We start from the raw sequence: 25920 nt of genomic DNA, 5'->3' as shown, positions 1-25920 counted from the left end.
GCTGTTAGATCCTCAGCACCATATAAAAATAAATAAATAAAATAAAGGTATTGTGTCCAACAGCAACTGGGGGGAAAACAGTTGATGGGGAATGTTTTTGGGAAAGCTGCAGGTAGACAATAGCATAAGCCAGTCATTCATTATTCTAGTTTCAGCATTAGGCTTCAGGTTTTTGGTTTTTGAGGTCCTAATCCAACTCTGTGTGAGAGAGATTTTATAAATGCCAGGAAATATCACTGTACTTAGCAAGGCCTAGTGATTCTGTATTTCCTTTCCTTTCCTTTTTTGGGATTCATTTAAATATTTTGCATTCATTTAAAAAAATTTCTGTCAACTTCATTATTGGTTCAGTTAAGTAAACACAGTCTGATGATCCCCTGCTTTCATTCTATGCCTTCATACTTTTCTACCTTTTCTGTGATGAACTGTTTCAGAGATAAAGTTGCATAGAAAATGATTGGTTTTTGTTTTTAAACTCTTTTGTCACACAACCTCCAATGTTACATTAGTATGTTATTAAGTAAGTTTATTAAAAAAATATGAGTATATACTACCATCATTTGAACAGCATTTTTACATCATATGATCCATACTAAGATCTCTTCTAAGTGCTGTACATTATCTTGGGTTATGATGCATCTTCTTTAGCTCTAGGATTTTGCTTTGTGGATCAGTTTTATTGGTCCTACTCAAAGAGGAGAAGCTCAGTTTAAACTAAGAGGGTAACTGGTTTCAGTTCTTCTTTTATCAGTCAAATGGTAATAAGTTATTAAATGTACAAACCTCACTAAATGTTAATAAAATGCACTGTTGTACTTTCTTTAATTTTATTTCCTCAAGGAGCAAATCTGGTTTCAAGTCTGTCCTTTCTTGTTTTGTCCCTATAGACTGCAAATGTCTAGGTATGAGCCTTCTTAGCAATGCCTATTCTTTTTTTTTTTTTTGGCGAGAGGAAGGCATATTTCCATCTGCAGTTTACTTAAGAGTGAGGAGAAAGGCAGTTTTTTTCTTGACCATTGCTATTTCTGGAAAAATTGAATGGAAAGGCCCTGCTCCTCTATCATTCTGTTGAATGACTTACTGTCACTGGCTTGAGTGTTGGAGAAACATATGGCCGTCAGGCTAAATAAATTACAGGACAGAATTTAAATTAATGAAACAAACCACAGGGCAACTCTTTTAACTGGCTTGGAGAAATTGTCTTGACATCAGTTTGGTAGTGCCAGATGTTGCCCCTCTCTTTTTGGACAGCACATGTGAATGTACAAGAAGCATCATTGGATTGCTTTGGAGTAATTTAAATCTAAAATAACGGAGGATTTTGAAAGTTCACTAACATCTACTACAAAGGGACCATTTCCTTCTCCTTGCAATGGTAACTGTTCCAGCTTTTTAAGAAGGCTGAATTTTAAAAATTATGGTTTGTTTTATGCTTCCAGGGGAAGTGAAAATACAAATGATGTCCTAATGTATCTCTCTCTGGCGTAGTTATTGGATCTTCCTAAATTAGCCATTTGGAAATGATTAGTTTCAAGAGTCCTTGCTGGGTGGTATTAATGCTAATCATGAGACTCCCCTGCCCAGCAGGTACTATGGTTTTTGATGTACATCAACATTTCAACATTTCCCCCAAGTGAGAATTTTAAGATGTGAATAAGGCATAGTTTTGGGGTATGTGTGTGTGTGTGCGTGTGTGTGTGTGTTTCATTTATGTTCTTTTTAAGCAAAAGGAAACATTTCTGTAAGTTTAGTTTTCATCATACTACATGAACAGTGGACTTCTGAAAGTCCCTGTTATGTAAGTAACACTATAGGAATAGATTTAATAGCTCTTGTTTTTCATAACACTGTTCTATTTTCCAGATCTTTTATTAATTTTATTCCTACAAGGCAGCCTGGGACCATATACAAGTCCTTCTTAGCATTTTCAGTGTCATTATTTAAGTTATCAAGACAAAATTTACTTTAAAAAAAAGCCATGTTCTTCAATATCTAAAAACCTGTTTATTTTGTGAGACATCCTAGATCATTGCTTCTCTAATTTGGAGCAGTATTTGCTTGTTCCCTATAGCACCTTAAATTCCCCTACCTCAAAAAATAATTAGTTTTACAGGCTCAAAGTGAGCCATGTGAGTAAAGGGGAAAAAAAAGTATCTTGACATATTAACCCTGAATGATGACTCCTGTAGTTTTAAGTAAATTCATTTAAGTCAATATTTGAATATATGTTAAATGATTTTTCAATATGAAATTTTTCTTGTGAAATATAACTGATTTTTTTTTTAAAGGCTGTACAACATCATACAGAGAAGGAAAATAGTCATAAAATCTGAAAGCTGGAGGGAACCCTTGAGTTTATCCTGGCCTGTGTGCTGATCATTAGTTCTCAGAGGCTAAGTATTTGTGTAGAGGTTCTTGTCTCCCATGGGGATGGGGAGACTTAGATACTGCTCTTTGCATGCCACACCCCTGCCTGAAGTTGATCTCCTGGTGAATGTAAAGTAAAGTGGACAATGACAGTTCAGATCCATGTTGAGCCTTTTCTCTACATTAAATCTTAATTTGTTGCTCTCCTTTAGGGAGGATCATGTAAGCCATTCTCTCTTACTTTCTTCAAGTATTTCCAGGTTCGATGAGAATCACACACTCCTTTTCTAAAATGCATCTCATTGTTTCCACCCACTGCACTTTTATAGTATGCAGTTTATATTTTTATGACCTAAAAATCTGGATTGTGTGCATTCACATTTTCTATTATCCAGAATAACAACAACAACAACAACAACAGAAATCAATGTTAAATTCTGTGGGGTGGATATTTAGTCTGAAGAGTTTCCTTTTCTTAGAATGTTGCTTTGACTTGGTATTTTTATGATATCTTCATGCATTCTAAATAATGTTCCATGAACGTCCCAGTTTTCTCTGAAGTATGTATATAGCAATGGTGCCACTTTATAAAATAAGCTTGTGTGTATTGTGTCTACACGCATAACTTAAAGATCCAAACCTTTTATGTTTTCTTTGGCTAAGCTGATTTATCTCATAGGAAGTAAAATTATAACCCAGACTTTACAGTCTGCTCTGACTCATCCATTGGCATAAGTAGCTCAGTCATGGCCGCGTCCTTGCCTTTGTTTGAGAATGTAGGACATAAATCACATCCTCTGTGTCACGAGTGTCCTCCAGTGCAGCAAAACCTACGGGTGAACAAAAAGTGCTTTTGGTTGGAATAAGTACACATTTCAAGTTGAATGTACTCTTTCCCCAAATGCTTTCTTCTTTAGACTTCTCTAAGAATATAGCTACGCAGGCCAGAAATATAGGCATTCTCCTTATTTCATTTTTTCCCATTACCGCTCATGTCTTATCTATTATCTAAAATATGTCACTTTTCTTGGTTTTCCTGCCATCTTTGTCTCAATTACATTTTTTTTTGTTTGTTTGGATTACTGGAATACCCTCTAACTTGTTCTTACAACCCATTATTTTCTTACCATAAATCAAACCATATCATTTCCCTGGTTAAAACTCTCCAAAGCTGTCTAGTGTGCTTAGAATAAAATCTGATCTCATGTCCTGAACTGCAGTGCTCCATGTGACTTGGCCCCTGCCTCTGCAGCCAGCACTCCTGCTTTACCTCCTACCTCTTTTCTCACTACCCACCATGTCTGCCTTGGCCACTGTGTGCTTGTACTTCTAACCTGTCAACTAAATGTGTTCCCACTTCAGCTCCCATTTCAGCTGGTCTACTGCCTAGAATGCTGTTTCCTTCTGACTTTGTTGTGTTTGGATCTGGAATATGCAGGCATTAGTTTTAGTGCCCCTTCCTAGAAGGGCTTTGCCTGGTTTCTCAAATTAAAGCAGTAGCCAGGCCACTCAGTATTCCATTATCCTTTTATTTTTAAATACATACCCCACATTGCCATCAGATATGTTATTATTCATTTATTAGTATATCATCGGTTCACATTTGCATGTTATCTATATGAATGCACTGTGTCTGTCTTGTATCCTTGATGCCTGGAAGAATATTTTTTACGCAGGACACACCCATTAAAATTATGAATAAGCAGTTCAAGTCAAATATCTCCAAACACTGTGGCTTTAAATATTTAAATATTGAGTTACTGGCCTATAATCCCATTAATTTGTGACTTGGGAGGCTGACGCAGGAGGATCACAGGTTTGAGGCCAGACTCAGCAATTTAGGGAGCGTCTTAGCAACTTAGTGGAGTTCTATCTCAAAAAATAAAAATTAAATGGACTCAATCATAGCTCAGTGGTAAAGTGTCCCTTAGTTCAATCCCCAGTACCAAAAAATAGTATTGAGATACTGGGAATCATTTTGTCTGTTTTTTTGGGGGGGAATAGAGAATTGAATCAGGACCTTGCCCAATTGGTCCTGATAAGGTAGTTTATTAGTTGCCAAGTGTAGTGGAGCTCAACAGTGTTAGCCATGCTGCCTTGTTCACCATGGATTTTATTTTCTTTTTTTGCATTAAAAAAATTCATTATTTTTGTAGTTAGTTTGTTTTGTTTTCTGGAAGTGGCTTATTGTTTTCTTGTGGTGCTGGGGATTGACCTCAAGCATGTTAAGTATGTACGTAATCACTGAGCTATATCCCTAATCCTGGCATTTTTCATTTTATAAAATACTAAAATGCTATTTCTTTTGATTACTCAGTTTTTGGCATCTCCACCCCCAGCCCCATATCATACTATTTTCTTCAGTTATTTTTCACCATAAATCATAGCTAGTGTTTATTGACTGTGTGCCAGGCCCTGTTTTACTTGGATTAACTCACTGAAAACTCATAGTGGAGTTGTAAAGTAAGTATAGCAGGCCCCCTCCTTCCCTTATCTGTGGTTTCACGTTTTGTAGTTTCATTTACCCCTGGTCAGCTGTGGTCTGAAAGTATTAAATGAGAGAATTCCAGAAATAAACAATTCATGTTTTAAATTGGCATTGTTCTAAGTATCATGATGAAATCTGATGCTGTCCCCTACATCCTGCCTGAATGTGAACCATCCTTTTGTCTGGTGTATCCACACTGTGTAAGCTACCAGCTTGTTAGTTCCTTATGGCTATTTTGGTTAGGAGATCTATTGTAGTGCTTGTGTTCAGGTAACCTTATTTTATGTAATAATGGTCCCAAAGCACGAGTGATGATGCTGGCAATTCAGATATACCAAAGAGAAGTTACTAAGTTCATCTTTAAGTACAAATTCTCAACAAGGAAAGTAAAAAGTTGTATGTTGAGATTACTAAAATCTAAGGTAAGAATGAATTGTCTACCTTTGAAACTGTAAAGAAGGAAAAAGAAATTGGTGTAGGTTTTGCTGTCACACTTCAAACTGCAGATTGGTATCAGCAGATATTGGGATCTTTAACATTCTGGAATATTTTCTTTGCTGTTTTTGAGTTTGTTTAATAAATGTGCAGTGAATCTAATGCTTAGGGATGGAAATGCTGGTCTGCTGATTTTATCAGGAACATGACAAGGAGGCAGCAGAATGACTGTGCTGGTGACACATTTTAGAAGACCCATCATGGTCCACATGTTTTATTGATCACCATTTGGGAACACATAAGGGGACATGAATCACCTTCTGGTTAGGGTCAGATACTCCATTATGTTTAGAAATATCTTGTGACAACATGACCTTAAAATGTAGAATGATTTTGGGAAAAAGTTTTTTTGAGTTATAAACAAAACATTGCAGCACTTAAGTGTAGATAGGTAAGTGTAAAATATAAAACCATGAAAACTAGCATAAAATACATTTGAAACATTTAAAGAACATAAATGAAAGAAATCAAAAGGAAAATAAGTGAATGAATTCAATGCAAATACTAAATTTATGCACAAAATTTAAAGAAATGACAAGTTGGGGAAATATTTGTAATCAACCATTAATTTTATTCTAAAAACTAAATTGTTTAAAAAAAAACACTGTAAGAAAATAGCAAGTTATGGGTTGGGGTTGTAGCTCAGTGGTAGAGCGTTTACTTTGCATGCATGAGGCACTGGATTCGATCCTCAGCACCACATAAAAATTAATAAATAAAATAAAGATATTGTGTCTATTTACAACTAAAAAATTAGCAAGTTCTTAAATAATTGTTTAAAGATAGGTTCATAGAAGTAATACAAATGGGCAAGAAAATTATGAGGGGCTGGGGATGTGGCCCAAGCGGTAGCGCGCTCACCTGGCATGTGTGCGGCCTGGGTTCGATCCTCAGCACCACATACAAACAAAGATGTTGTGTCTGCCAAATACTAAAAAATAAATATTAAAAAATTCTCTCTCTCTCTACCTCTATCTCTCTCACTCTCTCTTAAAAAAAAAAGAAAATTATGAAATGTGCTTCTTACACAAGTAAAGATGTAAATGAAAATAAGATTCTTTTTTGTTTTTCAATATATTTAAAAAAATTTTGTTTTTATTTTTGTGATACTGGGGATTGAACTCAAGTATTCTTTACCATTGAGCCACATCCCCAGCCCTTTAAAAAAAATTTTTTTTTTTTTTTTTTTTTTTGTGTGTTGTTGTTATTTTTGAGACAGGTTCTAGCTAAGTTGCTGAGACTGGCTTCAAATTTGTGATCCTCCTGCCTCAGTCTCATGAGTTGCTGGGATTATAGGTGAGCGCCACTCTGTCCAGCAAATGTAGCCTTTTCAAAGGAGACAAAAGAGAAGGGCCTGAAATAGCTGCTTACAACTCTAGGATGGCCATCACAGAAGGTGACATCCTTGCACTTAATTACATTTCTATGATATTCTCCTAAGGAAGCAGAGATTGGGGCAAAAATTTTTGTTTAGGGATGTTTATCAGAACAATGTTTATACAAGTGGAAAGCTAGCAATACTTGAAATGTTTTATGCTGGGGAATTGTTAAATCATAACACCTCCTTAAGAGAATCTTCCAGACAACCACTCTTAACCATTTTTGAATAATAATTAATATCATGAAATAATTATCAATATAATAAGTGAAAAATAACATAATATTGTTCCAGTGTTGTTTTTTTTTTCCAAATTACAGAAATTTACTATAATTTTTTTTTTTTTTTTTGTACTGGGGATTGAACTCAGGGGCATTCAAGTACTGAGCCACATCTCCAGCCCTATTTTGTATTTTATTTAGAGACAAGGTCTTGCTGAGTTGCTTAGTACCTTGCCGTTGCTGAGGTTGGATTTGAACTTGCCGTCTTCCTGCCTTAGCCTCCTGAGCCCCTGGGATTATAGGCCTGCGCCACCACATCCAGCAAATTTTCTGTAATTAATATTTACAATTTTCATAAATAGGAAAAATGTTTAGTGTATTAAGATACAAGATCCCGAACCCTGAACAGATAGGAGATCTTGGTAGATGCTGGTCCATCTTCTTCCTAATTAGCTGTCAACCCCCAGAACCTTTTAATGAGTCACTTTCTTTCTTTGTAAAATCAGAGTTTAGGGCTCCTTAATTTGTTTCTCTGAAATACACCCAGAGACAGAAGAGAGTGAACATGCACTCCTAGTGGGGAAGATGGGGAAGGTTGAGCAAATCAGCTCAAAGTAACCTCCTGAAGAGGTTTTAGCATGAAACTTCATGTGTACTTCCTGTTCTCCTCTAAACTATACTGGTGTTAAAATAGGGAGGGAGGGGGGAAGGGAAGGGGAGAGAGAGAGAGAAGGAGTGAGAGAGAAAGAGAGAGAGAGAGAGAGAGAGAGAGAGAGAGAGAATGCTTGAAATCTATACAACATGTAATCTACCGTTTAAAAGTGTACAGATTCATGGTTTTTAGTATATTCAGAAGATTGTTGCAACCAATTGCTCCTTGGTTTTAGTACACATATATTTACCATGGAGATACTTGGAAAAGCTCTTCCATCTTTGAGTAATCTTGGAAGGACTATCAGGTAACTTTTCTAGGAGGATTTAACCACTTTGAGATACCCAGGACCATGTGATCTTCCAATACTTTCAAAAATTTGCCTGTATTCCCCTTAAAAACAGCTTAACTGGTTTATTTATTATTGATAGTTCTTGTTGCTCCTTGCTTCCCTGTCCATTCAGTTTCTGCTCACAGTCAGTGATACTAAGCTCCATTAATTTTTGTGCTGCCTTTTTTTTTTTTTAACTGTTTGGGGTCTTCTGCGAGACTGTGCTGGGGATAAAAGGTTAAGTGCATGCAACCCTTTCCTTCAGAAAACAGGTATGGTGACTTTGATGTCAGAGATGCTTGGTTTCAAATGGAAGTTTATTATTTAAGTGGAGCAGAATGTGCAGAAGGTAGAATATATGAATTTTAATAGATATGGCTTGGAATGTGGAAAAAATTGGATTGTATTGGACCCTTATTAATTCACTTTCATCTCAGTGAATCTCTTCTGTGCAGGTGTGGGGTAATAGGTACTCATAGTTAGGAAATTTGTCTTTGAAATATGTTTTGACTTTATCCAAGATTACATGGAAGTAGCCCAAGTTCAGCTTTGGTGGTGCTGAGATTCCATGTTTCACACTCTTGGCCTAAAACAGCAGACCTGAAGTACAGTTGCTTAATTATAATTCAGCTCTGTGAGACTTGGGTTTTGTTTTTATCCATTCTTTACTGGGGCGCTGGCCAATCCAGAGAACAGGGCAGGGCATTGGCCTGAGCCTTCATATTCATTAAGGACTTCAATTGTAGACTTCTGATGGTTTGACAACATCTCCAAATACAGTCATGAAAAGACCTGGCAGGATGAAATGAATATATTCATTGTACAATTTTAAATACCACAGTTTTTGTTTCTCTGTTTTGACATTTCTTCTTTTTCCTGGGAACCTGAAACAAAAAGTGGAAGTGGTATGGTCCTCCCTCAGCCTGTGAGAGGCCCTGCTAAAATGTGTTTTCTTCCTTTGTTGTAGCATAGAAAGCAGGAACCAGGTGGACCTTGGAGTTCCTAGTGTCTGATTGTTTTCCAGAGCCCTTGTATGGAATTGAGGCACCAGAGTTCATCAGAGCAATGACCATAGCAGTGACATTTTTAGGGCATTGAGAAATATGTAGCATATATGGATCGTCCTTTAGAGCTCTTTTGGTAAGAGAGTAGTCCAAAAAGCCAGTTTAAATGTGAGAAATGAGTGAGTCCATGATTTTTTCCAACAATAAATGCTAATTCATGACCATTAAGAAGATGCCATTCAGGGGTGAGTTCAATCTCTAGCACTGCAGGAAAAGAAACTGATACTGTATGACTGACTTAAAAGTCTTTTTTTGAAAGATGCAACAGCCAATTATATCCTGCAAATGGGCAAAATAATCACTGTAAACATATTGGTGCTTTATGTCAATGGGTTATATAGAGTAAATATGAATCTATGGCAGCATTTGTATATGGAAATCCTGTTGTGCTGAAAAGATAGTGGCATAGAAAGACTAAAATGGAATCATGGGATTGTGTGGGTGCTTGTATGTATGTGTGTGTGCACCTAATAATACAGTATTGTCTAAAAACTTACAAAGTAATGTACATTCCATTGTAGGATATTAAATGTATACTTAATGTTTGTTATGATGGTAGTCTATGTGAAATGAACTGGGGATTCCTCTGTGCTTTATCTAGATCCACTGAGTAGGAAAGAAAAATAAATTAGTATCATTCACATCTAGTTATACATACAAAATGAAGTTGCTTTTTAATGGCTTGATTATTAAATAGACTCATTTTAGAGTATTTTGGTGAGCTGGGATAAAAAAGGCAGAGCACTTGCCTGAAGGCACAAATGACTTTTCTGGGGACATTTTTTTTAAAAGCTATATTTATAGAGAGCTTTGAAGGAGAGAGCAGGGTTTTTGTGGGACTTACCCTCAGGTGTGTTGGCTTTGCTTGTTAAAATTATTGAATGACTTAATTGTTATACTCAAATTAACAAAAGTAAGAATCTGCTCCCTTGCTTGAACATGAGTTCTCTTTGCTAGATTTTACTTTGCATTGGTCTTGGAAACAAAGTTGTATGTCTTTAGATTGCTCAGAGTTATTTGTGCCTTTCATTGCCCTGTTTTGTGGAAGGACATTAACCATTACTAAATTCAGAAGTAGTTTACTAGTAGAAAAGTCTGCTTTTGTTAATTCAGAGGCGAATAAATTATAAACCATCTTAAATTTTTCATATGTCAGTAGAAAACATAATTTTATGTAATTTGAAAAAAATGTGTTTTTTAAATTGTACCACTTTTTTCATATTATGAGCAAATTATTTAAATAATTTACTATCTCAAACTGAGAATATTGTATAATTCTTTAAAAATAGGGGAAAGGCATTTGAAATTTGTTTTATACACTTATTACACAATAGAACTTCACCGAACAAAGAAACAATTTGTTGCTTTCAGTGTCTTAGTTTATGTACTTTTCTTTTTTGTCTTAATATTAGTACAGAATAATGCTTTAATTTACTACTTTTATCATTCTACCTGTAGTATTGCACCACACAGATTTTCTGTTACCTGAAGCTTTGCCTTTACTTTAAATTTGATATATTTATGCAATAAATAAAAAATAGAAGCAAAGTGTGAGTATGAAGCTTGGAAGTGAAATTTACTTAGAAGGGGTGGCTGTTCCTTTGGAAGATAGTACTAAGATTCAGAATGAGTCTCCATTAATTGAAGTACCTTTTAAAATTATGTTGAATGGATAAAAATTGGGTATAGCTCATTTTTACATGGTGGATTGAAGTTAATTGCTTGGATTGGGAGCAGCTGTGGGACTGAACATCCTTCTAGGCTGGGACTAAACATCCAAAGGCTGGACTTAAGCTGTGGTCCAGCTGTGCTTAGCTATATCTTCTTAGCCATGTTGCCTCACCTGTCCAGGGCCTTTTCTTTTCTGTAGAAAAAGAATAGATACCTGTCTTATAGATTTTGAGAGGATAAAATGTCAATGTGTTGAATACAAATTTGTTGAATACAAATTTCTGTTTCATTTTTAAGATAGGGAATATTTAAAAAGTGTAAGCCACTCTATTCCTTGTTGGTATTGGAGATGTGTGTGTGTGTGTGTGTGTGTGTGTGTGTGTGTGTGAGTGAGTGTGTATGCATACAGATGCATGTGCTCTGACTGATCAGTGGTGTATCAGTACTTGGGGGAAGAGCTAGCAACTCTGGATTCTGGTTTGGACTTTATCATTTTTTTCACTGGGTGACACCTGTTTCTTCATCACAGTTGGCATTGACAAAAGTGTCATGAGCGTGAGTTACTGAAGAGAATGCACTTTGTAAACTACAGAGTACCTTATAAATAAGATTTATAGAGGGAAGGAAAGAAGAGTAAGAGAATGTACTCTCCATTCCCTATCCTTAATCTTATTAATCTATTTTCTTTTCAGTATTTGATTAGTCATAGTTTTAGCAGGAAGCACTGAGAAGAGTTTTATAAAGCAACTGTTTACAAGGATGTGGACCAGGTACAGGGAGTAAAGTCTAGAAGAGCCAGGCAAGGAAAGGGAGCAGTTACTAGAACCCAGGGAGGCCACCTTTCAGGAGCTGTAGCTTTTGGAAGGGGACATAGCACATCTGTGGTGCCCTTTTAGGGATGGAAGGGAGGCATGGGGGCATGCCCTCCCTCTTTCTCCTACTCTCTGTCATCATCGTTTTGTTGTCATCTTCTTCCTCCTCCCCTACTTCATTATTATAAAGAATATTACCAAGGAGAACAATGAATACCCAATGAAGAAATGTATAAGGCAAGGTATGAGGGAAGGAGCAAGCACCTACATGTGGTCTCCCAGTGTACCACCCTATAGGAACCCCCATGTGTTCAGGTATCCTGAAGCTTCATGACAATTGCTAGTCTGTGTGGGTCCCTGTTCTCTTTTATTCCACAAACACCTATGAGCCAAGTGCTTCTCAGGACCTAGAAAATTCCTACTTTAATTCTCAACAATGTTGCCCCAGCCAAAATAACAAAATTTAGTGGTCTGAACAACCATAGTGTATCTTATTATTCTGTGGGTCAGCTTGAACTCGGTTGGGCAATCTGTGGGTGGTGCCTCTTCTGGGGGTCTTATATTGTCAGATGCTTTTCCATGTTGACCTCTTTTATAAACAAGCAAAAAGCAAAGGACAAGAGAGCTGTTGTTGAAACCCATAGCTGAAACCCCAGTCTCCTGGGGCACTGTGCAAGAGAAAGGAACCTTGGGTGTGTTTTCCAATAACAGGAAAATATCTTCCTTAGAGTTGATTTGTTTGAATTATTTTTTTCTCCTTCTAATTCTTCCCAGTTCATTCATTGGTCCTGTGTTCTGCCCCTACTTGGAGTCCGCATTATTGTAATATGCTGCTGTGGACTGTGCCAGGTGCTTGGTAACTAGGGCCAAGTCATGTTAAGCTTTGACTGATCTTGCCTAACATGGTTTAAATGAGATAGCAGCCAATGTAGTTTATACTTCTTCCCTCCCTCCCTCCCTCCCTCCCTCCCTTCCTTCCTTCCTTCCTTCCTTCCTTCCTTCCTTTCTTTCTTTCTCATAAAAATTCCTCAAGTCGTCCCAGGAGAAACAAAGTCCTGCTACCTGATTCTCTTTCCTTTTTTTTTTTCTATACCATTAAATTAACAAATTAAGATCGCTTCTGTTTTTGTTGTGGAAAGAACTGACAGAGATTGTGGTTTGTTGATCATGTCTACAGTTGATCCCTCAGATCAAACCTTTGGCTCTGGGACAGTGATAATGAAGAAGCAATTAGAATTTTTTTTTTTTAACATTCTTTTAATTGCATAGGAAAGTAAAGATATTGGTTTCTTTCTTTAAGGAATTATTTAAATTATTTAAGAAATTGTTTGTAACTATTTTCACTAGAGATTCTACTTTTCAGATACTTTATGTGATTTTCCAGTATTCATTGCTGAGATTATAAAATATTCATTTGAAACTCTTTAGACTAATTCTATTAAAATAGGCTAAACTGGTCCTAGTGGCATGTACCTGTACTCCCAGTACTCTGGAGGCTGAGACAGGAGGATCGCTTGAACTCAGAAGTTTGGGAGCCTGTGCAACATAATGAGACCCATTTAAAAAAAAAAAAGTGATAGCACTCACATTGCAGTGTTAAATATATATTTCAAGAAATTCCATATAACCTTATTAAGTCACAGGAAAATTATAAAGAAACCTCCTGTTTGACTCTCGGTAGAAATCATTCAACATTGTAACCATCTGAGGAGTCTGTGCTCACCAAGACATCTGCAGCCATTTAAGAGTCCTTTGATGAAAACTGTAATACTTATTTGAATTTTTGTGATTATTTATAAAGATAGTAATGAAATGCAACCATCAGAAAAACAAAAAGAATTAGGACAGATGTTGTATTCCTAGCTTCTGATTTCCCTTCCTCCCTTCCTCTTCCTTCCCTGCTGTCCTTTCCTTTCTTTCTATTGTTTCCTAGCATCCTGGGAGGCAAGGCTGTTAAGGCTCTTGGTCATAAGGTTATCCTGTGTTTCCTTCTCTTCTTCAGTGTTTAATATCTAAATGCACATTTTTATTTTCTTCACATTGTTGGGAGAAAGCAAAGTCATTTATTGTTTTGGAAATCCTAAGATAATTTTAAAGGGAATGAGAATAGGGAGGGAGAAAGGAATTTGAAAAAAATGCCACTTCTATTTAGAGAATGAAGTTTTTAGATAGATAGTTTTAGATTCTTTGTAGAATACATATATTGACATTTGGGGAAATGATTTCCTCTTCTCATCTTGTTTCTTCTAATATGACTCTGATAGGTATTACTGTCAGGCTTACGATAACAGAAAGGGAATATAAATATGGTGAATACTTGCTTGTCTAGAAACATGAACCCTATTCTTCTCTTTCCAGGATACCGTGATCTAATTATATCCCATTTCAACATTAGAGAAATGCCTAGAAATTTTAGGCCCTTTTTCCTTTATCTCTCTGAATAGCATTCATACAAATATATTGTCATTTCCAAATCTAAATCCTGAGTAAGCAAATCAGAATCCTGGAAGCATTTCAAATATTCTTCAGGGAAAAGAGCTTTATCAAGTTAAAAGACGGTGTTGTCATAATTTCTTACAAGATGCATGGTTACATATCACTATCAAAATTCCATGCTGAGTGGTGACAGGTTTTCATTTTGTTTATTCTCTTTCGAGCTCATCTGCCTTTGAAGTGAACTCTGGTTTGTCCAGTTTTGCTAAGTGTTCATGTTTTAGGGATGTCATATCCAAGCCATTGTGTCTAATTCAGTTATGGGAAGACTGAGACAGTGTTGTGGTCTAATGTGCTACTGTTGTCTGTATTTCAGGAACAGGAGAGAGTGGCAAGAGTACATTTATCAAGCAGATGAGAATCATCCATGGGTCAGGATACTCTGATGAAGACAAAAGGGGCTTCACCAAACTGGTGTATCAGAACATCTTCACAGCAATGCAGGCCATGATCAGAGCTATGGACACACTCAAGATCCCGTACAAGTATGAGCACAACAAGGTAGGTGGGACTCCTTGGTGGAACTGTTGCAAAGTAGTCCACAGTAATGCAGCAGTGAGAGTGGTTTCTTCACATGTCTTGAATGCACAGTGGATTTTTGAAATGTACATTTTTCATCTCATCTTAAGACATTTAATGGATGTTGAGTTGTTTGTAAATGCATTTTTTAAAAAAAAATCTTTGAAGTTATACCTACAAAAAACTGGAATTGTGTTTAGTGATGCTAGTGAAAGACTGGTATTTGGATGTTTGATAATAAATATAGAGAGGTTTAAAATTCAGGGGAGCACATTGCTTTAAGGAGACAGTTGAATCATACAGAGTGGCCAAGGTATAGGAATTCAAAGAGGTGATGGCCTTGCTTCAACTTCCCACTGTTTGTGTTTCTTTGAAAAAGAAAAAAACAAGCTCAAGACCATTCTGTCTGGTTTAATTTTGAATTTCGTGACTTCCTTTCAGTAGTGCCACAGGCTTCATTTTATTTCAACATGAGCCCATCTGTCACTTCCAATACCTTTCCAACATGTTTCCCTTCAATTGTGTTAAAGTAATGGAAACTCATAAAAATCTCTTGAGAAAGGATTAGGAGAAATAAAATGATTAAAATTTTTGGCTTAGAAAACAGTTAACCTTTTCAGTATCTAACATTTTTAGTTCATGAAAACAAATGCTATAATTGCTTACCCTCTGAATATCATAGAGATCATATACTAAAGAAGGTTGGTGCATCTCAGGGTACTTCATGTTAGAGTTTTTACTGCAGTTGCCCTGTAGAAAGCTCATAGGCAGGGACTATTGCTATGCCAGGTTGTACCAGCACTTGCAGAGGCCCCAGCCTGAAGAAAGGAAAATCTATTTGGAATTTGTAGAAATGTCTTTTATAGTCTGCTTTCTTCCCTTCCTACTAGTCAGTACATCCCCTTATGGTATATATTCTCTGTGGGTGCTGTCTTGGCTTCTTAGGGCTTATAGGTGCAGGTCTTATGGAAAGCCTCACTATTTATTGACAAAACATTGCATTTTTACCTATAATTATATTCAAACCTTCAATAAGAACTTTCATTCTCTTAGTACTCTTGATAAATCCATAAAGGATATTTCCATTTTCCATGATCAGTATGTAATAGCCAAAAGTTGGCATGCCCAATGTGACTCATAAACTGAGATAGAACTCACAAAAATGAATCTGGAGGTAAAACAAGGCAGTTCTATGTACCTTCATCTCTGTTATAATCCAAAGGTTTCTAAATATTTCAGGTGACCTTAAAATCAGGCATTTCTTTTTCTTGAATGTTTCCTTGAAATTCACTGGCAGTTTCTTATCTAATTGATACTGTCATACTTCATTTTCCAATGGCAATAAGAGTCTCCACAAGTAACAGAGAAATCCTCCATGGGTAATCCCTCCCGCTTGTACTCTGAAATGTGAAAAGAGCTGGGCAGCTTTATGAGCCCAGGAACAGGGTACCTGAACTTTAGTAAGCTCTTCAGAAATCTCAGTGTAGAGTCTGGAATAGGTGGCATGCTTATTTCTTTGTGGTTGTGAGAAAAATTCTGTTGGAGGAAGTTGTTTTTCTTTTTTCTTCACTCTCTTTTTTTAATGCTAGTGATGTTCCCAGTCTCAAAAATCAGTTGATAATATGATTAATTCTGACCAAGTTGTCATGTGTGTTATGTATATTATTTACCAAACACAAACATACAAACTTGCTGGTTTACATGTTGAAATTTAATAAACTCAACCAAAGTTTTACCGACAAATCTTTTATATTAGATGCTTGAAAAGAATTTTTCAGGGTCTTGCTCTGATATTAGAATTTATAGGAAGATTATTTATTACATGGTCATGTAGAAGATAGTGTAAAACTTATGCCCTGTTCATGTAACACAATGAAGAGTATTTCCTGCTGTGTGTTATTTGAGCTCTCTTTATGTATAGCAAATATTCCATTATCCAAAATTGTAAACATTTCTGGTCCCAAGCATTTGGAATAAAGGATAATCAACTTGTAGTTTCTCCTTTTAGACTTGGAAGTTTGATGACCAGGGCTCATTTAGCAACTTGGCTGCAGCTGCTTTTGACTAACTTGCCAGGAGTTTTGAGGGCTGTTTCCCTTCTTCCACAGATGAAGCTGTGGTTAAGGGTAGAGGGATGCTCAGAGGACCAGTGGTACAGTATCTCTTGTCTCTCTTGAACAATTCTAGGGAAGGACTTGTCCCAGGAGAGTACCTTGTGCTTTCTGAATTTTCTGTTTCCTGAAAAATTCCAGATTTCAGAAGCCATTTTTCATTTTTCCAACAACAAACAAAAAGCAAAACACTACAATTTTGAAGAACATACCAACTTATTTCTATTTTTGATCAATTGAATAATAAATTTCTTTTTTTCAGCATGAGAGAATTTTCATAATTTACAAAATGCCAAAAGGCTAATTTCATTTTGATATTTTTCACTCGTCTAATTACAGCCCACAATAAAGGCAGAATTAATAGATATAGATATATATTTTTTATCTGTTCATCCTGATAGTTGTTTTATGAAGGTTCTTTGCTTGCATACAACCAAAAGCCAATACTACCCAACTTAAGTAGAAAAATAATTTATAGTAATATGAGCTCATGGGGATAAGAGAGGAGAAGCTGAAGGACTAGACCTTTGAAATCAGAGTGCCTGGGGAACTCATCTGTGGGATGTGATGAGCTCTGACAAGTTTCAGTCTTCTGTTACTTACTCAAGATTCAAATTCCTTGGAAAAAGTACTTGAGTTGTCTGGCCTGGATTCTGTGCAAGCTCTTTGGACAGGTGGAGGCTGAGTAAAGTGATTGACAATCCCAGGGGAAATCTGGGTACAGTTAGCAGAATGAGAGGAATGATGCAGGCAAAAATCACAGCCCTCCACTGGCAAAAAAAAAAAAAAAAAAAAAAAAAGGCAAATTTATAGCAGCAGAAAATGACATAAGATTCTCTATTCTGTATAGAAGCCTGTCCTAAAATATAATGTCTTATTCAGGGGAGTAGTGACTTAGTAACGGTTATACAAGAAGGATAAAGTTGAGTTTTAACTCAAGCATTGAATTGCTAAGTAACCTTGAACTTGTCACATTTCTTCCCTGAGCCTCAGTTTCTTTACTTTCTCAGTCTGAATTTTCTCATTTGTAGAATAGGGCAAAAATATCATATGATTGTTTCAAGTGTTAAATAGATAAAGTATGTGAAGATACCTTGTAGATATTTTTGGAAGCTTGGGAGTTATAATTAGATGAATTGTCATGATGGAGACTATGAACACTATAAACTTCACATCTTGATTAAGAATAAAATAAACAGATGGGGTAAAAATGGGAGCTCATAACCCACTTGAATCAAAGTGTGAAATATGATATATCAAGAACTATGTAATGTTTTGAACAACCAACAATAAAAAATTTTAAAAAAAAGAATAAAATAAACAGAATGTAACTTAAATAATAAGACCATATTTAGGGGGTATCTCAGAAAAAAGTTTCCTCAGAGTGACAGTCATTGAAATGGGATACTAAGGGAGGTAGAGAAATATCCTTATCCGAATGTGTTAAAAAATAGAATATATTTTTGACGTGAAATTTTAAAAAGTAATTTGGCTAAAGTGAAGCAAGTGATGGACCCTACAACCTCCAAAATCTTTTCCAACTCTATTTTCCTCCAGAACTTGAACAAACAGATGAAGCCGTGGTTAAATTATTGTATTATAGTTTGTAGTTTTTACCTTTCTAAAACTTGTGTCCATTCTAAAATATTAAAAAAAAAAAAAAAAACAGACAATAAGTAACAGATTTGTTTTGACAGCAAACCATAATCCATTGGAGGAATTTTTCTTGCTTTACTTTTAAATCCCATAAGTGATTACAATATTTATGTCTGCATAGGTGTGTGTGTGTGTGTGTGTGTGTGTGTTCGTTTAGAGTTCAAACTCAGATACAGCCTTTGTGGGGGTGCTGGTGACAGTGATTTTAATAGCATTTCTGGCTGCTCAATACTATAGACAGTCTGCTATTCCTGCATCTACAAATTTTTGAGAGTTTTCTGTTTTTTTTTTTTTTCTTTAAAAGTTTATCTAAAGTTTTTTTTTGTTTTTTGTTTTTTGTTTTTTTTTTTTTAAATTCTAAAGGCACTTCCTGGCCAACTTGATGAGTCATCCATCTTTTTCTGAGCTTGGTTGACCACTTTATCATCTCTCCAGGACTCTTCTTGGGAATTTAATTGTCATGAGTCTCCAGTAAATATGTCAGCTTTGGAAATCCCTTTCTATCCTTTCTTTTGTCTTTTACTGTCTTTCATATATGTCCTAGCCACATTTTCTTCTTCTCATTTTGTTCTTGTTCCATTGTAGTCCTTAATTCATTTTATAACAATGACAGTCATGTAAAAATAGAAGATGAATATGAGATTTTTAAATCCCTTTTTCTTACCTAACATTAATCCATAATCCCAAGGCACACCATATCACTTATCTAGGATGAATAGCTGAGTTCATTGACATAAGAGGAAGACTCTGAAACAAAAACTGAGAGTTTTTTCTTTCTTTTTAAAAAATTTTTATTGAAGTACAACTTAAATCCAGAGAAATGTACACATCCTCAGTCTTGAATCTTGTGTAAATTTCAGTTATGAAAAATTTGCATTCTGTCTCTTAATCTGGATCAGCTTGACTGAAACCTCAGAAGGCTCTTCATGCTCCATTCTAGCCAATACTCCGGGCTCCAAAGGGTGACACCATCCTGCCTTCTCATAACCTTTAGTTTTGTTAGTTGTTGAGCTTGGTATGAATGGAAGCATACAGTAGATATTACTTTTTATCTGGTTTATTTCAATCAACATTATGTTTGTGAAATTCACCTATGTTATTACTTAGAATTTATGTATTCTCACTTCTTTACAAAACAGTAGTGACCTATAGAACTTTCTCTGGTGTTGAGAATATTTTCTATCTGTACTGTTTAATATTAGTAGCCAGTAGTCACAAGTAGCTACTGAGTTTGTGGAATATTGGTTGTATGACTGAAGAAATGAATTTTTATTTTTATTAAACTTATTTATATTTAAATTCATATTTGACTAGCAGCTACTATATTGGACAGCACAGTTGTATAACATTCCATTTTATGAATATGCTACAGTTTATTTACATATCCTATGTTAATATAAACTGGGGTGTGTTGGTGATTACAGATAACACAAATATGAACTTTCATGTACCTATCATTTTGGTGCAAGGAGAGTACCAGGTATTGAATGCATAGGCACTCAACTACTGAGCCACATCCCCAGCCCTGTTTTATATTTTATGTAGAGACAGGGTCTCACCAAGTTGCTTAGCACCTTGCTTTTGCTGAGGCTAGCTTTGAACTAATGACCCTCCTGCCTCAGCCTCCTGAGCTATTGGGATTGTAGGCATGTGCCACCACACCCTGCTGTATCTGTCTTTTGGTGAACATAAGCATGCATTTCTTTAGAATATGAATCTAGGATTTAAAATTGCTAAGTCAGAAGGTATGTGTATGGTCACTTGCAGTACATAGATATTCCCAGAGATTTTCCAGGATGTACCAATTTACAGTTCCTTTACTTATCTTGAAAGTTCTAGCTACTCCACATCCTTGACAACACTTGGAATTAAATAGTCTTTTTATTTTAGCTATTATGGAGGTTAGTTAGTGGTATCACAGTGTTTTTATTTTAACTTTGTGCTTTTTTTGCTATTGGGTTTCCTGATCTCTCACTGTTTTGTATGAGTTCTTTGTACTAAGGGTTTGGATCTCTGTTGAGTAAAAGCACAGTAAATTTCTTCTCCACTTTCTGTTTTACTTTTTATTTTCTTAATGGCTCTTCCAGTGGAAAAAAGTTTCAGTCCACTTTATCATTTTCCCTCCCTTATAATTAGTGCTTTTTGTCTTTTTAAGTCATCTTTGCCTATTTTAAGGTAATGTAGAAAATCTTTTGAATTTTTTTTCTTAATTTTTTAACTGCTTTACTTTTTAGATTGAGATTTAAAAATCCATTTTAGATGGATTGTAGAATATGGTGTGAGGTAGAGGTCAAGTTTAAATTTTTTTTGTATAAATATCTAATTAATTCATTATTATCCAGGGCAATGCAATATCACCTTTCCACAAATAAAGCGAATATATATATAGCATGCTTTGTTTCTGAACTTGCTATTCTGATCTGTTGTGTTAGTTTTGTTGGTGGTTGAGCTTGGTATGAATGAAGCATACAGTAGATATTACTTTTTGTATATCTTTGTGTCAATATTAAACTCTATTAATGACTGTACTTTGTAATGAGTTCTGATATTTGACAGTAGAAGTCATTCAGCTTTGGTTTTCTTCTTCAAGACTGCACAGGGGGGCTGGGATTGTGGCCCAGTGGTAGAGCGCTTGCCTGGCACATGTGAGGCATTGGGTTCAATCCTTAGCACCACATAAATATAAATAAATAAATAATCAAGGTATTGTGTTCAACTACAACAACAACAAAAAGACTGCACAGGGAACTGAATTTATTCCCTCATCTTTGAAGGTACATTTAAGGAAGACTGTTTCTTTAACTAGGGGGGCAGATTTCCTAGGGCAAATGTAAATACTTTAATCCTTCTCTGTAATACAAACATCTTCCTTTTTCTTGAGGTCTCAAATTGTTTTCTTACTCAGTGTATGTCAGCTACATAGCTCAGTACAAGGACTTAATATTTTTCCTAGATTAATAACGTGGTATTTAAAAAATCAGTTATCTCATTTATGAAGAGTGATGGAGGGTGGGGTTTCATCATTTAGTAGGGTCAAGTTCTTTCTTGCTCTAACATTGTGTTTAATAAGAGTAGGAGCTAGATTCAGTCCAGTGGGGATCTACCAACCTACCTTTGTGCTAATCCCTTTTTGGGCTTTCTGTCTTTTTAAGTCATCTTTGCCTACTTTAATGTAGATAATCTTTTGAGTTTTCTCCTTAATTCTTTATTGCTTTGCTTTTTATATTGGGACTTAAAATCCATTTTAGGTGAATTTGTACCACCCAAATTTGGCAGATTTGGCACCAATTTTTTTACAAGTGTTTCTTATCTTCAAAATCCATAGAAGTTAGATTAAACAGTTTTACCTGGATTTCCTTTCCTCATCTTCTGATCTCTGCCTGTTAATGAAGTAGACCATTATGTGTGAATCAACGTAAGAGCCAAAAGTTAAGTAAGAAGCAAAGAAAAGCTGATTTTGCCCTGTTAACTACTGTATCTTAGTCATTCCATGTAAAATTTGTATTCATTTATCTGTAAAGCAGGTAATCAGAAGCAGCTTATTTTGGTGAAGTAGGGGTATTAAGCACAGGCAAAACTGTCCACATACAAATCTATGCACACAAATTTGTCTAACTGTCTTGTACATCAGCAGTGAACTTTGAACACTATACTGTTAAAATGATGGTATACCAACATTCTCTCCATATGTTGTATATGTAATGACTGTCTTTGCATGTTTCCTCAGCATATGTTTTGGGGCCTATATGCATTCCGGCCCATCTCATCTGAAAGTAGCTCAGATCATCTTCAGCTCATCTACGTCTTCTACATCCATAGCTGAATTCATCTTCAGCTAATCCATATTGTTTAAAATTGGATGAAAGGAAGAACATTAACACTTGAGAATAGAGACTGGGTCTTCATTATTTAAACCTAGCAAAGTTTTGTTTTATTTTTGTTTGTTTGTTTGTTTGGTACTGGGAATCCAACCCAGGGTACTTAACCACTGAGCTGTATCCCCACCCCTTTTTGTATTTTATTTAGATACAGGGTTCACTGAGTTGCTTAGGGCCTTGGCTAAGTTGCTGAGGCTGGCTTTGAACTTGTGATTCTCCTGCCTCAGCCTCCTGAGCTGCTGGGATTACAGGTGTACACCATAGTGCCAGGCTTAAATCTACCAATTTGACACATGTTTCTTGAATGAATGAAGGAACAAGTGTTTGTTTACTGTGATGCACTTTTCATGTACTATGTGGCATAAAAACACAATTGTTGAGTCAGATACAACTTTGAAACCTTCCCTCTACGATAAAAATTTCTGTGTGATATTGAGAAAATTAGTCTTATGATTCCAATTTCTTTACCTATAAAATGGTGGTGATTATGATACCTACTTTATAATGTGTCATAAGAATTCAGTTATGCATTCTGTGAAAAGGTTGAAAGTGTTGTCCATAGTTAAATGCAGGCAATGTTCTTTCATTTAGTCATTCAACTATTATTTAATCAAATATTCCTGTCAGTTAACAGAAACCTGTTTGGCAGATTAAAAAAGAAGAAAATGGCAAGCTCTTAAGAATAGTACTGATTTGTCTAAACACATGAGAGAACTCTGCTTCAGCAACTTCTCTCAAAACTGCTCTCAGCTGCTCAGACTGACCTGAACAAGATGTCCAGGAACTGGACAGCCACCATCTAAAACACATGTGGTGTAGTTTAGCACATTCTAGTAGGAAGTTGTGAAGCTGGTCATTTGGCTGTTTTTGGTTAACTTCTGGCAAAGCATCAGATGAATACTCTCCTTGTTCTTTTAGACCATGTAATGCATGAGTCCCCCTTTAATTTTAAAACAATGCATCTATTTTAAATTAGTGAGGCAGAATATATTTGTTGGAACCAAGAAAAGTGAATGCTGAATGAAGATCGAGTGAGCTTATGAGGAATGCTAGCGCTTTCCCATGTCATTTTCACACCACGGCAGAAGTCATTTCAGTGACACAGTTCTTGCTACTGAAGCAATTTGGATAAGGCTTGCTTAGTATTTGACAAAGCCACAGTTTTGCTAAAATAAATAACATGCATCAAAGCCTAAAATCTTGTTTATAAAAAAACTATAGTCTTCCGTATATTGTTTTACCCAATTTACCTTCATCTGCTACATAACTGTGCTTTTAAATAGTGTGTTTTTTACCTACTCCTGATTTTCATGAGTAAATGCATATTTATCCAAATAGGAATGTCAGCAAGGAAATGCACTTTAAAAATTAATGGCACTTTTGTTTTCCTTTCAAAAGAGATTGTTACATTAAAAGTTGTGATTGGCTCAAGCGGTAGCGCGCTCGCCTGGCATGCATGCGGCCTGGGTTCGATCCTCAGCACCACATGCAAACAAAGATGTTGTGTCCGCCGAAAACTAAAAAATAAACATTAAAATTCTCTCTCTCTCTTTCTCTCTCTCATCTGTCTCTCTCTCTTTTTTTAAAAAAAAGTTGTGATTGTTAATTTTGGCTGTTCCAGTGTAAATTTGTTCTTTGAACACATTTATTTTATGTTTCTTAAAGTGAACTTGCTAAGAAGATACATTTAAGTAATTGTCACCATTAATTTGTAAACTGACTATGCAGTTTTCTTACAGTCTTATAATTATTTAAAATGAAAGGTGACTGAGATGAGCGGCATTACTGGTATGTGTCAAGAAACTTGATTCCAGTGCTGAGATGGAGTTAGATTAATTGGGAGGTTTTCTGCTTCTTTCAATGTGCATACCTCCTGTGGTTTTGAATTATGAATTTATGGAGTGTCTTAGACATTGTCACACCTGGGAGGTGATAGGAAATCCTTCAAATCAGTGATCTTATGGTGAGAGAGTTCACCTATGTTGGTGATTGTTTTCATACTTTGTTATTTTGAGATGAGGGTCTTGCTATGCTGCCCATTGTGTTCTGTAGGTGGACTCAAGCAATGTGAACTCAAGCAATTCTCCAGTCTTGGCCCCCTGAGTAGCTGGGACTGAAGATGTGTACATCCTGCCCAGCTTTCATTACGCTTTCTTTATTTTGCTTTCTTTATTTCGTTACTGATCTCATCTTAGATCTCTTGACCTTTTTTAGCCATTTTACTGCTTGAATGCAAATAGCAAGGGGATGGACATTAAAATACTTTTGAATTCAGTTATCTTGTAATTGACCTTGATCCTATATTCCATTTTATTATCATGGAAATTTTAGTATTATCAGTGTCATCAGAAGTTGTAGGAATTTCGGCTTTAGCCAATTTTGGCCCATTGCAATGCCAGTATGAATGTACTTCTTCATATCAGAGCAGTAGGATTAGCATAAAGATGGCCAGTATCATCTACTTTGTAGATGGCCTTTGTAGAGGTCGTACAATTTGTGCCCAGCTGTGGCAGAAAATGGTGTCCTGAGGAAGGGTGCCTTTTTCTTTGCACAACACTATCTTTTGCCATGCCTTATCTGCAGATGGGTTACCTTTTTCTAATACGCACAGAAGGTAAGTATGCTCCAAGTGGCAACTTTGTCATTCTAACCGAATGTGAGGCTGGGGCCAGTGCTTTTATATTCTATAGCAGTGCTTCTGTGAACACATCACAGAGGAGTCTTATTAAAACACCTACTGTGTTTCAGTGTATCTGGGGTGGCCTGAGATTTGGCTTTTCTAACAAGTCCCCCGGCAGTGCTGAAGCTTCCTGAAGTAGAGTCATTTTGGAAATAACTGACTCTGCCAGTAGAGGGAATATGAAACCATCAATGGTCGAACCTTTTGAGAGAAGGTCCTAGAACCTGTTTTTCAATAGCATTCAGTCAACGGATATTAAGCAAGTCACTTGAAATTTTCTACCTTATGGAGTTTTTATCAGAAAAATGAGGAGAATAATAATGGTTCTCACTTCATATAGTGGGTGTGAGCCTTAATAAGAAAATGCAGATCCATAATTTTAGGATAGGGACATTAGCATGGTAAGTATCCATCAAATAAATGGTGTTGAATTCTTCTTAGAAAGTGCTAGGTCAGGAGAGTTGTTTGGGTAAAATGAAGAATAGTTGAGGAGAATTTGCTAATCGTTTAAAGCTGTGACCCAAGCATGAGACTTGAGGGTTCTCATTATAAGATAAAATAGTGGTTTCTTGGAAGTAATGGTCTGACCTTCATAGAGCCCAACTTCTAGAATGTAGATGGAGGTGGCCCCTAATGGGCTTGATGGATTGCTGATAATGCCGAGATCAGGGATCAGGACTTGTCCCTGACAGCTAAGGTATCTTGACTCCAGAGTGGTTGTAGGGAGGAGGCAGCTAGTCTAATAAGAAGATGGGGAGAGCTGGGGTTGTGGCTCAGTGATAGAATGCTTACCTAGCACATGTGAGGCACTGGCTTTATCCTCAGCACCACATAAAAATAAATAAAGGTATTGTGTCCATCTAGAACTAAAATATATATATATATATATATATATTAAAAAAAAGACGACATGGTAAGAGAAGGAAAAGAGAAAATGTCAACCTCTGCAAAGAAATACTCTTGGGACAAACCCAGTGTCAGGTTTTTTCTTTAATACATTCAAGAAAGTGTGAGGTAGGCCATAGTATTCTAATTTTATAGATGAAAAATATCTTAAATCTATGCTCCAAATCATTCAGTTTGTAAATTAATGGGGCCGGATTT

At 36.0% G+C, this 25920-nt stretch overlaps 1 protein-coding gene across 2 annotated transcripts in view; it reads left to right on the top strand.

Annotated features, from left to right (window-relative positions):
- The window catches only part of LOC124103218 (guanine nucleotide-binding protein G(q) subunit alpha), a 287047-nt gene that overhangs the window by 90312 nt on the left and 170815 nt on the right, over positions 1-25920 (top strand). For both annotated transcript variants that reach the window (XM_046459712.2, XM_058584075.1), the window contains exon 2: positions 14289-14473. In XM_046459712.2, the coding sequence (XP_046315668.1) occupies positions 14289-14473 (185 nt within the window). The remainder of the gene's footprint in view (positions 1-14288; positions 14474-25920) is intronic.

The sequence above is a fragment of the Marmota monax genome, unplaced genomic scaffold (genome assembly GCF_021218885.2).
Source record: "Marmota monax isolate L192 unplaced genomic scaffold, Marmota_monax_Labrador192_F-V1.1 WCK01_AAM20220418_F8-fsc00172, whole genome shotgun sequence".
In the NCBI taxonomy this organism is placed as follows: domain Eukaryota; kingdom Metazoa; phylum Chordata; class Mammalia; order Rodentia; family Sciuridae; genus Marmota; species Marmota monax.
The sequence above is the reverse complement of the archived record's forward strand: the minus strand, read 5'-3'. Positions and strand labels throughout refer to the sequence as shown.